Source organism: Pelodiscus sinensis, chromosome 7 (assembly GCF_049634645.1).
Source record: "Pelodiscus sinensis isolate JC-2024 chromosome 7, ASM4963464v1, whole genome shotgun sequence".
NCBI lineage: Eukaryota > Metazoa > Chordata > Testudines > Trionychidae > Pelodiscus > Pelodiscus sinensis.
Window position 1 is genome coordinate 22,902,894 of NC_134717.1, and position 17,107 is coordinate 22,920,000.

Consider the following 17,107-nt stretch of genomic DNA (forward strand, 5'->3'; position numbering starts at 1 on the left):
TATTATTTTTAGATCATATTGGCCTTGTTTAACCTTGATTTCCTTCTCTACCCCCCACTTACATCCTTTTGGCCCTGGGAGCCGCTCTCCTTCCTTAAAGCCAGCCCAGCTCATCAAGAAGAAAAGGGGCTCTTCCAGAGTTTAATACTTCTTGTTAAAATTCCATTCCCTCCTCCATATTATAAATGCTTTGTATAACTTTTATGCCTCCTTCAGTTGTGATGTTATTGCTCTGTCTAGTCCTGATTGATCGTTAAGTTATGCTGGCTTTTAAAGTACTGCCTCCATAATGCTGGAGCAAAGACTTTGTATTTGGCATGCTCCTTGCCTTTGGAATGCCTCTCCTGGCAAGATCAAGAATTCTGGTTTGACTGAGATTCTTATGTTAAAATTCAAAGCTCATTTGTTCAGTTAGGCTTCTACTTAGAAGCAGCTTTCTCGTCTTCTCACTGTTAAGTGCTCTATGATGCTGCTTACATGAAGGGTGTGTTGTAAGTGCAAGATGTAATATGGTTATATAGTAGTGGATTACCAGTTTTCAACAACAGCTGTGCAAATTTACTAGGAGCGTAAGGAGATATCGGAGGATAATATCACAATGCTATTTATTACCCTATAATTAACGGTTCTGACAGTGCTTTTATTATTAAACCTTATTTGCAAAGGTTCGTAAGTCTGTGGCAAAATTATACTTCAAGCCGAAACCCAGCTTAACATATTGGAGCATTTTTAAAGCAAAAAGTGAGTTTTGCTTATTACAGGATATTATTCCCCTTGAATATTTCTGATTTAAGGTGCTCCTTGATGTCTGCACTTCAGAAGTAAACGGTGAGGTGCCCAACATTTAGGATGTGAAAGGGGACAAAACGGTTTTGTAAAATCTAAGAAATTGGGTCCATAAAAACCATTTGGATGTGCAAATCCCCTGCAGTACCTTCTTTTCAATGCTTAGATATTGGCTTGATGCATGAGACTCAAATTGGAAAGTGACTACAAAAATGAGTGACGAATTTATCTTAGCTGTCCTCTTAGAATGAAAAACAAAAATTGCTTGAATTCCCAAAGGTGAGTTTGAGTTTTAAAATTCTTCCTATTTTAGTAATCTGAGCAAAGACAATTTGTTGCCTGTATAAATATAAACGGGGGATAAAAATCTGTCTTCAATTAGTCCAGTGTAAAGACAGAGTATACTCACTGGAGATGTATACCGGTGTAATGGAGAAGCAGAATTTACTCCAGACTTTTAATTTAATGCTGTTCATTATATGCACAGTCTAGTGGTGTCAGTATAAAAAAAGCCAGCATCCTGATTAAGCACAGGTTTGAACAAGGTCAGAGTATGGAAGACATAAAACATGGATAGCATCATATCTATACTAGAACTTCCAATATGATATTGAAATAGCGCTAGCAGTGGTGAGAACATTTTGAAAACATTTCCCTTGTGCAGACGTGGCTATTCTCTTCTTCTACCAGACAAGGGAAAATAATTTCCCTGAGAAACAAGCCTGTATTCCCAGAACACTCAAAATAGTAACTTAGATGTGCAAGGAGTGCACAGGTGAAGGTGGCACAGTGGTATAAAACTTAACAGAAAAGCATTTAAGCAAAGATCAAAAGGGCAATTACTAGACCAGCAGTGAAACCAACAAATGTTATCAGAGCTTGCAATTCTTACGTCAATGTACATGAAATGATGATACAAGATAAACAACAAGGACTGATCCTGCAGCTCTTACTGGCGTGAGTAACCTCATACATATAGGCTACTCAAATGAGTACGGACCACAGCACTGAGAACCATATTTTGTATCTAGAACATTTTTTAAAGTAGGATTTGTACAGAATGGCTGGCTATTCTTTGGTCCTGAGAAACTACTTAAGAAGGATGCTGCCAAACACACTATGGCTTCATCTACACTGGCATGATTTTGCACAAGAACTCTTTTGCGGAAGAGTTCTTGTTCAAAAACTCTTCCAGAAGAGAGTGTCTACACTGGCATGTGCCTTTGCACAACAGATGTGCTTTTGTGCAAGAGCATCCATGCCAGTGTAGATGCTCTCTTGCGCAAGAAAGCTCTGATGGCCATTTTAACCATAGGGCTTTCTTGCGCAAGAAATTCATGTTGTCTGTCTACACAGGCCTCTTGCGCAAGAACAGCTGCGCAAGAGGGCTTATTCCTGAGTGAGAGCATCATAGTTCTTGCACAAGAATCACTGATTTCATACATTAGAACGTCAGTGTTCTTGTGCAAGAACTTGTGGCCAGTGTAGACAGGCAGCAAAGTTTTGCGCAAAGGCGGCTGCTTTTGCGCAAGATCGCGCCAATGTAGACACAGCCTTCGTGACTGTTTCGCTTTACTGCAGCACCCAAGTGGCACATCTCTTGTGGAGGAAATCCTCTTCTTTGGGGATGGAGAACAGCACTGGCTCAAATCCTCCCAGAAACCTTATACCACCCACTGTGCAGGGGAGCCTGACAAGTCAGAATAGCTCAGCTCCAGAATACTGATGGTGCTAATCAGGAAGGGGGTTGACCTAGTGCACTTAAGAGAGATGTTAATTATACAAAACATGTCTCTGCCATCCTCCATCAGTGGGCCTCCTATGGAGTGAATCTCGGATCTACAAAAATTTTCTCTGCAGATCTATGCGGGTGCAACTCAAACCCTTGTGAGTAGATAAATCCTTCTTCTTAAAATATGGAAGAGGGGGATCAGGATATTAAACCATAACAGGCTGTCTTTGATTACTAAAGCCTATTAGTATGAAGAATAAATGAGCATACACAAATCCACAAACTAAACACACTGGCTACGTCTAGACTGGCATGATTTTCCGCAAATGCTTTTAACGGGAAAGTTTTTCCATTGAAAGCATTTTCGGAAAAGAGTGTCTAGATTGGCACGGACGCTTTTCCGCAAAAGCACTTTTTGCGGAAAAGCGTCCATGCCAATCTAGACGTGGTTTTGCGCAAGAAAGCCCCGATTGCCATTTTCGCCATCGGGGCTTTTTTGCGCAAAACAATACCGTGTTGTCTACACTGGCCCTCTTACACAAAAGCATTTGTGCAAGAAGGCTTTTGCCCGAACAGGAGCAGCATAGTATTTCTGCAAGAACACTGAAAATCTTACATGAGATCGTCAGTGTTCTTGCGGAAATTCAAGCGGCCAGTGTAGACAGCTGGCAAGTTTTTCCACAAAAGCAGCTGCTTTTGCGGAAAAACTTGCCAGTCTAGACACAGCCACTCTATATGTCTGCTTACATATAAACTTTCTGGATATGTCTTGTCCATACACTAAGCATTTCAAATCGTGAATCGAAGAAAGGAAAAATCCAATGAATAGCTACAAAACGAGCAATAACTGGCTAGGTGGTAGTGTTGCTGAAAACAATCCAGGGGTTATAATCAGTGTTCCCTATAAGCTATATACTTGTGTGGCCACTCAGAAGAGATTCAGATGCCATCCAGCTGATTAGTAGAGTACCTACAGCTAGGCTTTGTCTCTACTAGTTGTATACATTTACACATGCCTCAGCACACACAAAAATTATTCTGTACACTGATGGAAAAAAATCCATATACATGGATAGAAAAGATTAGAATGCACTATAACCAGTATCAAAAATTGAATCTCATTCTGCAATGTGCTGTGGTTACAAAAATGGCTAATGATCCAGGTGTTTTAACAGCAGTGTCATATGTTGTAATACATGGTGGTGTATGTAATACATGGTAGGTAACTGTCCCTCTGTATTTGGTGAGGCCTCAGCTTAAGTCCTGTGTCCAACTTTGGGTGCCATGCTTGAGGAAAGGTGGACAAACTGGAGAAAGTTCAGAACAGAGCAAGAAAAATGATAAAAGGTTTAGAAAACCTGACCTGTAGGGTTAAAAAGACTGGGCACATTTAGTCTTGAGAAAAGAAGACCAGGCTGGGGATTTGAGAACATTTTCAACTCTGTCATAAAGAGGGCAGAAATCAATTAGTCTCTGTGTCAACTGAAGGTAGGACAAGTAGTAATAGGCTTAATCAGAAGCAAGAGATTTGTTAGATATTAGGAAAAGTTTTCTAAGTATAAGGGTAGTTAAGCTGTGGAACAAAGTTCCAAGGAAGGCTTTGGAATCCTCATTATTGGAGGTTAAGAACAAATTGGACAACCACCTGTCAGAGTGGTTTAGGCTTACTTGGCCCTGACACAGTGCAGGTGATTGGCACTTATCTTTTTATGTCCCTTCCTATCCTATATTTCTATGACTATATGTTCCTCCAAAAGGAATAGGGATGTCCACTATAGGTTTCTTTACCACCTTCCTGGTTCTAGGAAACTATTGTATAATCTGAAATTTGGACTAGGCTTGGAAAATGGTTGAATTCAGGTCAGGCTCAGTTAGTTAAGTTTGACTGAAACTTAACCACTTCATAACTTAGAAAAGGTCTACATGAAAGTGCCTTCATGAGCTCCAACACTCTAGCAATGAAGGTGTATAAATATCTGAACACTTAGATAATCTTCTGTCCCTCCCTGGTTTCAGTGACTCTTTCTCGGTAGTGGAGAATCAATTAACTTCTCAAATATGCATTTATAAAAAAAATCAACTCTAATTCACATACAAAAGATTACATTAAATGAACAGTGATGAAAAAACAACAATGTTAAGGCCTGCTTCTCTCTTTGGACTTGATCCAAAGCTCATTGAAATAAATACAAGTCTTTCCATTGCCTTTAATGGGCTTTTGGATAAGGTTCAATGTTCTTAGATCACAGTACCATGCCTTGCTATAGGAGGGGGGGTCAAAATAATGTGTGAAGGGATTGTTGCCTATTGGCTACAGAAGTAAATTAGGACTCCTAGGTCGCTTTGACATTGATAATTTAAGGAATTTAACCACTCTTATGCCTCAATTTCCCCATCTAAAAAGACTTGCTTGCCTCCATTTAATATTTGCAGAGATACTTAGATGGGAAGTACTATACAAGTGAAAAGTAGTATTATTAATTATGTGCAATTTTAGATTGACTGAAAGGGTGGCTTTAACTGTTGCATTAAATTTCTAATGGTCAATTTAAAGCTGAACTTTGCAGTAATTTTAGTGTACGAACCAGTAGGGAGAAGCAAACATACATGCACAGATGGTTACTGTAAAATTAGATTTCTTCAGTACTGTATCAGTAAGATATAAAAATGTTTACAAATGACCCATCCAAATGCCATATAATAATTTCTCTGATAAACAAAAAGCATACACAGAGCACTGGTATATGTGCAGTATCTCTCACATTGTAAAATCTGAGACTACTATACTACTTGGTGGTGTAACAAAATAGATTCTCTACAGGGATTCACTACAGAGAATTTGCTGAACCATGTGAAGTCAATATTAACTAGCAGCATTATCACCACTTCCACTGCTTACTAGGGTCTTAGAAGACATTTAGGGGTAAATTAGAGCTAAATAACAGTACAGAAAACTGAAAGCCTGGACTGGTGGCTGTAAATTTTATGGTACTGCAGAAACTTGGCCATACCCATATGTGGACATCTCGCTAACTAAAATCACGCTGGACTACAGATGTTGCTGGACCAGGGCAGTTGAACTTGTACCACTTCTGAATTGTAAGTTTGGAATTCAGAAATATAGATAACAGAGAATGCTTTAGGAGGAAACATATTACCCTGTGCATTCCTCTCTGAATGGCATCAACTGGGGTGTTCTGTGGAACTGGGGGAAATGCTGGCAAACCTAAAGAAAACCCAATTAGCGTTCAGGTAATAGAGGCTTTCTTGGAAGTTGTGAAAGAGAAGTTATCTGGCCCCAAACTAGGGAATTTGAAAGCTTATTTGTGAATACAGAGATGTCAGTGTTAGAAGAGTTTAAACCATGAGTTACTGAGAATTTCTGTTTTCCTCTTGTTTCTTCCCAGAACACAGTTGAAAAACTTGGAGCTGTTATAATATTTTATTATCATTTGCAAAACAGATTCTAAATTCATCAGATAAAGACACAATTGTATTCATTGACTCTGTCACAAGGATATGCACACTGATAAGCATACAGATGGATGTACACACTTATACATGAATGAGATATGCTAATTAAAAATTGCAATGGGCACTTTATTAAAAATTTATTGTGCAATCTAAATCTTCAAAACATTTTACATCAACAAATGTAGCAGCTTAACGCTTAGAATCATAAGTGATTTATCTTTAAGAGATTATATTTGTAACCAAATGCAAAGATTTTTGATGAACTGCAGTTACATAAAAACTACTGGTTTTTATTGGAAGTATTTTGACTGTTATCTGTTTGTTCTTCATCCTTGCGAGAAATAAAACAAGTGTCTTTGCTTTCATTTTATCGGATAGATGGCACCATGTAGCATATTTCCCATGCTAGTTTGAATTACAGCTGTTTATCTTGCAGCTTTCTTTAAGATTAATTAAATGCAAATGTAACTGTGAATCATGGGAATACCTGCCAGACCCCTTATTAATACCTTCACTTAAAAACCCTGTGCCAGAGAGTCATTAATTTGCAAAAAGAAAAGTGCTTTGCCTACAAACAATTTGTAGATGGCTGCCCAATTAGTCCAGTAGCACTCTGATCCTCCTTTCAGGCCCTGTGGCCCTTTGAGGACACAATAAGGCTCCAATGATAACCTGGCAACCTAGGTAGAAACCCAGCCAAATGTGAACGTTTGAAGCTGCAGTTTGGCTGCCATCATGTCGGCAAAAAGAAAGAATTCAGGCACCATGTCATCCAGTACAAAGGATAAAAACAGATTCAACCGGAAATTCAATGTGGCACCACATATGGGATACATGAGTGCGGTTATACAACAGGCCACATATTTTTTTTGAACAGTCTCCTGCATGTGATGCCGAGGACATGTGTAACCATCATAACGTCTCTAGGAATCTGTATTTAATTTGAGTTGGGGTGGTGGCAGGGATTGGAGATCTGAAGCCGCCACAGGTTTGTGGCAGATGGCTCTGTGTCAGCTATGACAAGCAGCCAGGCTCAGCTTCCTCTGCAGATTTTCTTTTCTCTCTGATCAGGTAAATATGGGCACATTCTGGAAAGTTCTACAGATTCTGCCTTAGGCTGCAAGTTTGTGACTTAGCCCCATCTGTCACAAATCTTCCCTAGGTTCTGTTGTGAGCAGAGACCTGAATTTACCACGGAGTGCTGCCCATGAAAACTGAGCCATCTCACCCTATGAGAAAAAGAAAAGGAATCAAATGAAGGAACATGAGCTGCTAAAGCACAAAAGAGCTGTCCTTAGTGTGAACAAAACAACATAAATGGTTGATTTATATAAACCGATTTCATTTCTTCAGAGGGAGATTCTGAAGTAGAACAGATAGTATAAATACTTCCGTAAACCAGGGTCAGAAAATCCTGCCCTTTGATTGGATCAAAGTATTAGACTTCCAATCCCAGGATGGAACATTTTTGTAAACAAGAGCTGTTTGCTGCAAACACCTCACTTCATATCAGCAACGTTCCTGCACTCAAGAGTCTACATGTCTGACTGAGATTATAAAATCAAATCAAAACAAAAAGATGCTTATGTGATGATTTTATTTCCTCTCCCCAGAAACAAATTTCACTTTTAATGAGACAATCACAGGTGAAACATCACTTTGCTGAAAGTAGGAATGGTGCAGCTTAACAGTGGTGCGATTGTGAGTGATAGCACAATTTGGTTTACAAATATGCTTATTCTTAACATTCACTTTCTATTAAAAAACATAAACAGTGGGGGCTGGAAAATCCAGAGGACTAAGAAAGGGATATGATGCTTGCTCTTCTCCTAAGCCACTGTTTCAAATCTGATACAGATTAGTTGTGACTCAGTTACTGATTTTTATTTAATGATCCACAGGGAATTATTTGGCAGTCTCAGTTTATATGCTATTAGACAAGTATTCATAGTTGGCAGTCTCAGAAGAGGTGCTGCAAAGGACTGAAGGGGCAGGAAGACCTAACTACCTCTTGCACATTTAGACAGGACAGACTATGGTGGGGACAGTATATGGAAATGTATTTGTCTTGTGTTAGTATGAATTCTGTGGATGAAGAACTTCAGTCTCCAGTATTTTCAATGTATCATGTTTCATATTCACTAAACTCGATTTAAATATTTTTGACATAAAATTGGCAATTGGGCAGTAGTAATGTGGATACTAGTTCTTATTTGACCTTTATTTTATAGCAATCTGCTGTATGATATAAATAAATTCTAATGTCCTTCTCCATTGTGGAAGTATATTGCATGACTGAAAATTTGTGTGGTGTTTGCTTATATACACACACACACACACGGCTTGACAAATCCGTGTATCTACTCGCCCATTGCAAGTAGATTTCAGCCGGTCGCCCTGTTTCACCTGTGGTGTGCGCATGCGCAGTGCCGGTCTGGTGCACGCGCGGTGCGGGGCTGGCGAATGGATTTCACCACAGTTTGTCAAGCCCTATTTATATAAATAAAATGGCAACTTCAGTGGTTGTTATTTGAAGGAGTGGAATATGAGTCAAACAAAGTTCCCAAATCACTAAAACTTGAGTTGAGGATTGGGAGAATTGGTGCACTCCCAAGCTCTACCCACAAAAGAAACTCCTCCCCCTAAAGACATGAAAACAAGATTTCATTAGCAGAAGAGTTATTCTCCAGAACCAAATTGTCTCTCTTCTTTCTTTCAAGATGTTTCCATGAAGAATGGCATTGAAAATAATATGTTGTAATGCCATCATATAAACGGATCACATGTTCTCATCTGGAATACTGTGTGTAGTACTGGTCATCCCATTTCAAAAAAATGATTGAAAAGATTGGCATTGTTTATCTTAGAAAGGAGACAAGAGCAGACATTATATATATCTAATATATATACATACAATCATGTCCGCTCCTGTCTCTTTTCTAAGAATAATGCTAATCTTTTAAATAAATAATATAATGAATGGCATACAGAAGGGATACTGGGAGTGATTATTCTCCCTGTCTCATATAAAAAAAATAAGGGGACATTCAATTAAATGAAAGGTGGGAAAATTCAAAAGCAAATACGCTTTCATTCAACATGCCTTTACACTGTGGAACTCATTGTCAGAGGATGTAGCAAGATTCTAAGAAAGACTGAGTGTCTGTCTATAAAGATAACAATAATATCCAGAATTCTAATAGTGAATAAGAGTTTTTGGACAGGACATATAATCTCATGCTCCAGCTGTTAAGCAAATCTCTATCAGAGGTAAGTATGATGCTTTGGGCATTATTATTCCACATCTGTCTGTGGCAGAATTCTTAGGCCTTCTTAGGCATCCTGAAGACAGCATACTAGACTAGACAGACCATAAATCTGATCCAACAGCACAATTCCTATGTACACAATAGGATGGTGTCTCCATGGCTTTTATGAGGGTGTCCAATTTATTTTTTTCCTGGGGGAGGGAAGGAACGATAAAGGAGTAAAACTTCCCAATACTCTTGCATGACCCATAAAAGGACTGCATAAAGCTGCAAGTCTCCAGAAATGGGTGACAGGTGAGGGATCATGTGATGATCACCTGTTGTATTCCCTCCCTCTGGGGCATCTGTATTGGCCACTGTTGGCAGACAGGATACTGAACTAGATGGACCTTTGGTCTCACCCAGTATGGCCATTCTTATGCTCTGCTTTCTTGTGCTCACCTCAAAAAGGTCAGGAACAGCCCATGCTTATAGCAATGAAATTAGCCAGCTATGCAGTGGAGAAAGCAAGTATATGCTGCACTCTGTACAGGTTTGTGACTGATCCTTTTTTGCACAAAGGAGCTCAGAATGCCTCATGGTGCTCCCTCTCTGCCCACTCAGCCTGCGGCACCTAGCCATGCCTAATTAGGAGAGTTGGATGAGAAATGGTTTTCCCAACCCACAAAAAGTTTAGAGATTTCAACAATTTTTTTCTGCCTTAAATTTGAGACAAAAAGAGAGAGAGAGAAAAAAACGTAAACATTTTCATGGAATTGAAATTGTGAAATATTTCATTATGGATCAATATATGCTCATCAGGTTTCTAGGGATCCTGGAAGCCCTAGCAGCTTGAAACTGACATGATCCTTGTCAGTTTAAATGCTGCCCACTGAATAGCAGTGTTAAACTGACCAGACTTTTGGTGTCAAGTTAACAAAAGATAGGTCAGTGTTACCCATGCTAGTCAGCGATGGGCAGCAATAAAACTGACAAGAATCATGTCAGGCCAGTTTCCGACAGCAGCTGCTGGGGCTTGCAGAGTCTACAGCTCCATCACAGCTAGCGGACTGGGTTGCCAGAGCCCATGGGCCTGGACACCCCAGAAGCCCTGCAAATGCAAGCTCCCACTTGACATTAGTGGCATAGGAGATTCCCTTCCCCCACCTTCCTTTTTATCACTGATGAAATCCTGTTGTAATTTCCATTGGGAACTCATGAACCTTTGTTATTTGTTTAGTACTGACTGAGCGTGGTAGCTCACAAAACACAAAAGCAAAGACTAACTTTTAGCTAAATAAAACTAGAGAAGAGTAAATAATTGATAAGAAGTGATTTTTTTGTGACAAATATCTTCTCTTCATCTGTTTATCGATTGTGGGATAGAGCATTCAAATTGAAATGAGCCTTGGGTACCATTAAAATATAAAGGGTAAATAGTGTGTGCCAGGAAAAGTCCTTATTAGGCACTTATAAATATGTATTTATTTAATATACAGTTAAACTGTTACAAACTATTGTGTTAGCTTGTTCACTTTCATAAGATCGGGACGGGGGACTGCTGGTTTAAACTTCCACTTACACAAATAGTGGCACTCCATGACTTGTGTTCTAGTAGATATCAGCTTTTCTTGGGTTTTTGGAGGTGCCAAAAGTGTATACCTCACAGTGTACCTTATTCTTATTTCGTAAGTTGATTGTCTTTTTGTAACAAGTCTAATTTTATCTTCCTTTGCCTCTATCTTTATAAGTTGGTACAAGCACAAGTATAAGTTATTCGATAGAATAACGCAGCAACATATTTGACTATTTTTTATAAACTTAATAATACAGTGGCAACAAAAATAAGCAGAAAATATAAACAAAAGCATTTCTGATGTGTTACTTCTAATTCAAGGTTTATGAGACAGAATGTTTAAAAAGTAAAGGAAAATATTCTTTTTGTTTTATAGAGTTTTTATATTTTCTTTGTAGGAACAGACAGCTGTATTTTGAACTTCTAATAATGGAGCATGCCAGAAAAGTTTATGAAAAAAAGAAAAAAGGAGCATGTTACCATATCAGAATCCTTTTCCCACTTTCCCTGTATCACTATTATACATACGGTATCCTAAATGTAAAGTAAATAATATCTGTGAATAAGCATGTGCATACCCCTGATGAATTCACTGCTGAGGTATTGTTTACTGCTCTTTTTAACTCTTTGAAGAAGTTTATCATTTACAACTCATCTCTCAGTTGACATTCTTTCAGAACCTTTTAATGGTAGTTTATTTGCAAAATAAACAACTCTTGTATATTTGGGTCTGTGTGCAAAGGGAATAACTATTCACATTCTGAGCCTGATCCAAAATCCATTAAAATCAAAGGGAATGTTTTCATTGAATTTCACAAGTTTTTGATTAAGCTCTAATTTTGCAACTCTAATATTATTTTCCCCAGTCCTTCCAGTGCTACTTGTTGCAAAAACCACTACAAATGCTGAACACTCGGGTGCAGGGTTAATCATGTGCAACTTGAAATGATGTGATAAACTGTTCAATAGCTGTGGTGGCACTTTACCCATAACTAATTCACCAAGGAGTGTTTATTCAAAAGGAGGTACTGGATACAAATGAAGCATTTTGCTTTTAGAATTATGTTCACATCATTCTCTGTGCCATATTTTGATATGATACCTTTTTGGTATCAATATTTGTTCTGCTACTACTTCCATTTTCAGCATCCTAGCAGAAATTCCCTTTATGCAGGAGTTGGGGATCCATATGCAAAAGGTAGATTCATGTGAAGAAAACTGCTAACTGAATGCGAAAAATTGGGAAATGTAAAGGTAAACGTTTAAGGATTGTTTTCTCTTTGAAGTCTCCATGTTTAGTACTGACTCAAGAAGTAATGCTGAATACTGGAAGTGTTCAGTCAGCATTTTAAACTATTATGAGCTACCTTCTGAACCATTGCCAAGTTAATAGACAATGAAAGATAATGAGCTTGAAATTGGGTGTTAAATTGCATTTTTGGTTCTCTCCTTTTTAGCTTGAAGTTTAACTGTTTCCTGCAGAAACAACATCTTCTTTTGATGTATCATTATGTAAATGTCTATTTTTAGGTCACAAAATAAGTCAAACATACATTCAGGGCTAAATTATATTTCCTCTTGTATGGGCATGCTAAAAGAGGTAAGGGGGCATGTGATGCATTCATTGAGAGGCCAAGCATAATCAAGGACAGAGGCGTGAATGCTGCTGATAGCATTAGTGGCCCAGGTTAGGAAAGGTTTACTTGGCAGATCCATTACAGACATGCTAGGGTGGTTACAGAGAGAGAGAGAGAGAGAGAGAGAGAGAGAGAGAGAGAGAGAGCGAGCGCACTTTTTATCCCTGTTGAGCAGGTATCACAAGGGGCACCTCAGACCATGCTCCTCTAGATCTCTAGAGATGTTGGGGAAGCTTAAGTGAGTTAAGAGTCAAAGTCCCATTGACTTTCAATAGGTTTCAGGCTCCTAAGTGACTTAAGCGCTTTTAAGTGCTTACCTGCTTTGGCTTTATCATGCTCGGGCAATGAGCCTTGTGTGATCCCCAGTGTACCTGAGGCTTGTAAAAGCCTTAATTTAGCACTCACTATTGTAAATTTTCACATTAGCACATGAAAAAATAATAGCCATGTTATCAAAACAACACCATGTGATAACAGGTTATGAGAGAAATAATGTAAAAATCAGTACATCTTCTACAAACACATTACCAAAAAAAAGTTTGATTTCTACCATAGCATACAAATGCATCTTAAAAATCTGAAAGCAAGGTTAGCATATATTAATGGATCAGAATGGTCATTCCAGCATTTAAACTTTTATTTCTTTACAAAGAAATAAAAGAACGATAGTGGGATAAATATTAGTAAATTTAAGCACATTAAGAGTTAACTTTTACTTCATTTAAACCTTTAGCACAAAGAGTTAAAATATTCATGATAATTGCCAAAATAATTCCAAAAGGGGCAAAAAGAACTTACCTGATGTCATTCACCTGAACTTCTTGAGGACCGCAGATTAAATTATGATAGGAAGGTAGGTTTATCCTCATTAGTATAATTGTAGGATCTTTCTTTTACTTTCCTTTTAAACTAATGAGTTACATTAATCCAGGTTCATTTTTATAAGCCTCTTGGGTCCGAATGTAAAGGACAGTCATTTTAGAAAACAATAAATTTTAAAAAAAAGCATGTAGCATGCATTAAGTGTATGTATTTCATAAGACCTAGGTTAATACAACTGGCATCTAGTTTAATTAATCCTTGTTAGTGTAACGACTAATATCCCTCCCTAGCATGTTTCCTTTAAACATTAGTATGTTAATTAAATGTTGTTGTTTTTTAAAGATTTTTTTCTTTGTACTTCAACATGGCATTATATCTTGTACAACTATTCTGAACAACTACCTTATAGAGATGTTTCCTTACAATATCTGGTCTCTTGCAGAAATTCTGAAGCCTTTTAAAAAGCTGCTCAGGTGTAGAATACAGATATTCAGCTGCAGGAAAAACAGATACATTTTTAATGAAACAAAAACCTCAAAGCACACACTCGATATTAGTCACTTTACTAATTAAAAATGCATATTGCTCTGTGCCGCCTCGTGTTTTACATTATTTAAGCATGATTTTATAAGGTTACCTCAGCTCACAAGGATGTTTAATGCTAAATAAGACTGTGTAGTTGTGCTGTTTAGACATCTCCTTTGGGTGATTAAAATACATTATTCTAATGTAACACAATGCATATGTGATACATTTAGTGATGAGATTTTTCAAAGAACTGGTACTATATTAATGTGTATCCTGTACCACACTTGCATATTATTAAGTATTAAATTGTTTAAATAATTTGGTGTGATTTTCAGGCCTCTATTTTTCCTCTCTGTATATCGTTAAAAAAATCTGCAAGCCATTGCAGCAGCACTGACCTTTTTATAAGAATCTATCATTATGGGTTGTGTATGCTAACAATGAAGAATGCTATTTCAAAACTTGCTTTTGTGTTATCTTGGAAGAACAGATGGTAAATATAAACTTAGTCTAATGTATTAAAACACATAAAATTTTCCTTAACACTAACATGTTGGCTTGCCAAATAAACAATTGCTTTTACTTGTTTATTCTCAAACTTTACACTTTAGCATGAACCATGTATTAAATTTCATCAAAAAGAATGTGCATTAAAACAGCTACCTGGAAATATTTCTGGATACACCAAAGCATTTGGGCATAGTGGATAGCAACCACAATATACAGCTTCTATCCTAAAGATTAAAAATAATAAACAAATACATTAACAATACATCAGTGAGCCAAAACAATCTTTTGGTCCAACAGCATTGAAGTTGACTGCATAAAGCAGAAGTAAATCATTTCCCCCTGTTTAGCAGGATAATCCTCCTAACTGCCAAAGTTGCTCTTTTTAAAGATAATTTTATTGATCATATGAATTACATAGAACAGAACAGCGAGCATATGTTTTGTTCGCTGAATAAATCAAAGCGCAGCTCTGCATTTTTTTGTTTTTTAAATACTGTTTAACACATTTTATAATCAGCAGACAGACACATGTAACAACATGGTGAAGTATGGACAGCTTTTCTTAATAATGCTGCAGAAACACAAGGATATTTATGCAGTAACAATTACCTGGCATAGAGTGTTTTGTTTTTAAACTATAGGAATTCAAAGGTTAAACTTAAACATTACCTAAGAAAAATGCAAAGTTTTTGAGACATCTTAGTTTTATACACGTGCTTCAGATCATATGATTCAGGACACAAAATCTGAATTTTTAAATAAATACTGTCAAGAATCTTTTGCCAAAGCATTTAATGGTTTATACAGTTGTTGTCTGGAGGAATAATTTACACAACCTTTTATAATATCAAACACAAACATTTTATAATTGCAAAAGAACGTCAGAAAGTTATCAAATAGCAAACCTAAAGAAAAAAATATCATGTTTATATTTTCATTTTAATAACTGAACAGGTTAAAGTACAGAGTTTTTAACTTATTCCTTCTGCATAGTGACCACTAATCTGACATACAATAAATTTTGAAGGTACAAATGTAATTTCTGTTCGCCAGAAATTACATAGTGAAATTCAGAGCATTTTTAAAAATATGTTTACTTTATGGAAGTCTTTGAGTATATCCAACATGTTGACCATAGGAGGACTTTATTTTTAACTTCAGCTTATTTTCTTATCAACAATCATCTTTTTTATTCATGACAAAAATGCATTTTGTCTCTGCATTTCATTTTTATTACATTTGCCCAACCCGGTTCAGAAAGAATTGTTTCCTTTTGCCCTGCTAAGTTGTTTGTTGAGGTTTCTTTTCTTTTCTTTTTTCTTTTTTTCTTTTTGGGGGGGATAGGAGAAAGGTAGAAAGATGTTTAAAGTTTTGTTTTAAATCTGTCCTTAGCCATAGAAGGCCCAGGATATACATATTCTCTCAAATACTTTGCAAAGAACTAACTGCTAATTTTGTCACAAACTTCAACAAAAATTTCAGTGTACAATTTATAGGATTGCACACTTGACATTACATCACAATTTAGATTACATCTAATTTAGAAAATACCGGACATTTATATTTTCTCAATTTGTTTCCTGAACAGAAAGCTCAAATACTGGACTGTCCGGTTCAAAACCGGACACCTGGAAACCCTATGTACAAAGTCTATCACTATGCTTTTTTAAAAGGAAAATGTTTCTAGTATGTGATTTATTAGATGATTTCCCTATTTTTAAGTACTATGTCAGATATAAAAACAAGTAGAATATTAAAGTTTTCTTTTACCATTCTTCCTCCTTTCCCATTCCCCTCCCCCCACCAGTGAAGCCATGGAGGTTTCAAAGCAATAGCTGCAGGCCAACAAGCAATGTGAGCGATCAACTGACTGCAACATCCCATAGCAAAACTTCTATCCGCATCAGGAACTAGTAAAATGAGAATCCAACATGTCTGTAGTTTGCTGGAGACAGTTAAGATTTGAAATTATTATTTGATTTGTAAGCAATTGTATTTACATACTTATTTTCTACATTTATACAGTAAAAACTTAATATATTTCCTCAGAGGTTCCTGGAATCAAATATTATCTCCTTCACATACTATATATCTTTCAGATCATAATTCCTAGAGTTTGAAATATATTAGAAATAACACTCACTGTATATTTTACATTGATTTTAGATTCAAAATAAAAAGAGCTTGATCATAACCTTCACATACTTTTGTCATTTGTATCATATCATGACAACAATACAATTACTCATTATTTCAATTCTTAAGCATTACCAGTTAAATAATAAATAAAATTCCAATTGATCTATTGTTAAAATGACTAGTAAATGACCTTTTTATTCCAATTAACAAATCATCTGCTAAATCTATGAATCTTAATATTCAGATCTATTCACTTCAATTCATACAATTTATCTGCAAATAGTTGTTGGGCTTTTGATTCTAAATATAATTAGCTGATAATTTTGCTTGGCTGAATTACTTTTCTGGAGGGCCTGCTAAGGCTCTCAGTCGCATTATCTAGCAATAATGAATCTGATAGGTGAAATTTTTTACTGTAATGAGGATGAGACACAGTTGTGACACCTGAGTCTAGTAATAACAGAAGACTGCTAATTATCGACAGCACTTTTTTGTGTGATGCACAGAGAAAAAAAATCCCTCATTATTAAAAAATAAAAAGTTACAATTATAAGTGACACCGGAGGAGAGTAAATAAAATGGAGTGATTAAAACATTGCTGCTTTAAGGGTGTTTTTAATTAAGTGGAAATGCTAATGTTGTCATACTTAGCAGA

The 17,107-nt window shown here is 36.7% G+C and overlaps 1 protein-coding gene across 8 annotated transcripts in view; it reads right to left on the minus strand.

Annotated features, from left to right (window-relative positions):
* The window catches only part of QTMAN (queuosine-tRNA mannosyltransferase), a 349,427-nt gene that overhangs the window by 31,281 nt on the left and 301,039 nt on the right, over positions 1 to 17,107 (minus strand). For 4 of the 8 annotated variants that reach the window (XM_075933321.1, XM_075933319.1, XM_075933320.1 and 1 more), the window contains 2 exons: positions 14,467 to 14,537; positions 13,678 to 13,769 (listed from right to left, as the gene is read on the minus strand). In XM_075933321.1, the coding sequence (XP_075789436.1) occupies positions 13,678 to 13,769; positions 14,467 to 14,537 (163 nt within the window). Of the gene's footprint in view, positions 1 to 5,945; positions 7,222 to 13,677; positions 13,770 to 14,466; positions 14,538 to 14,568; positions 16,259 to 17,107 lie in introns of those variants that run through there. The other 4 variants (XM_025191037.2, XM_006135665.4, XM_075933323.1 and 1 more) reach the window with 2 other exon arrangements.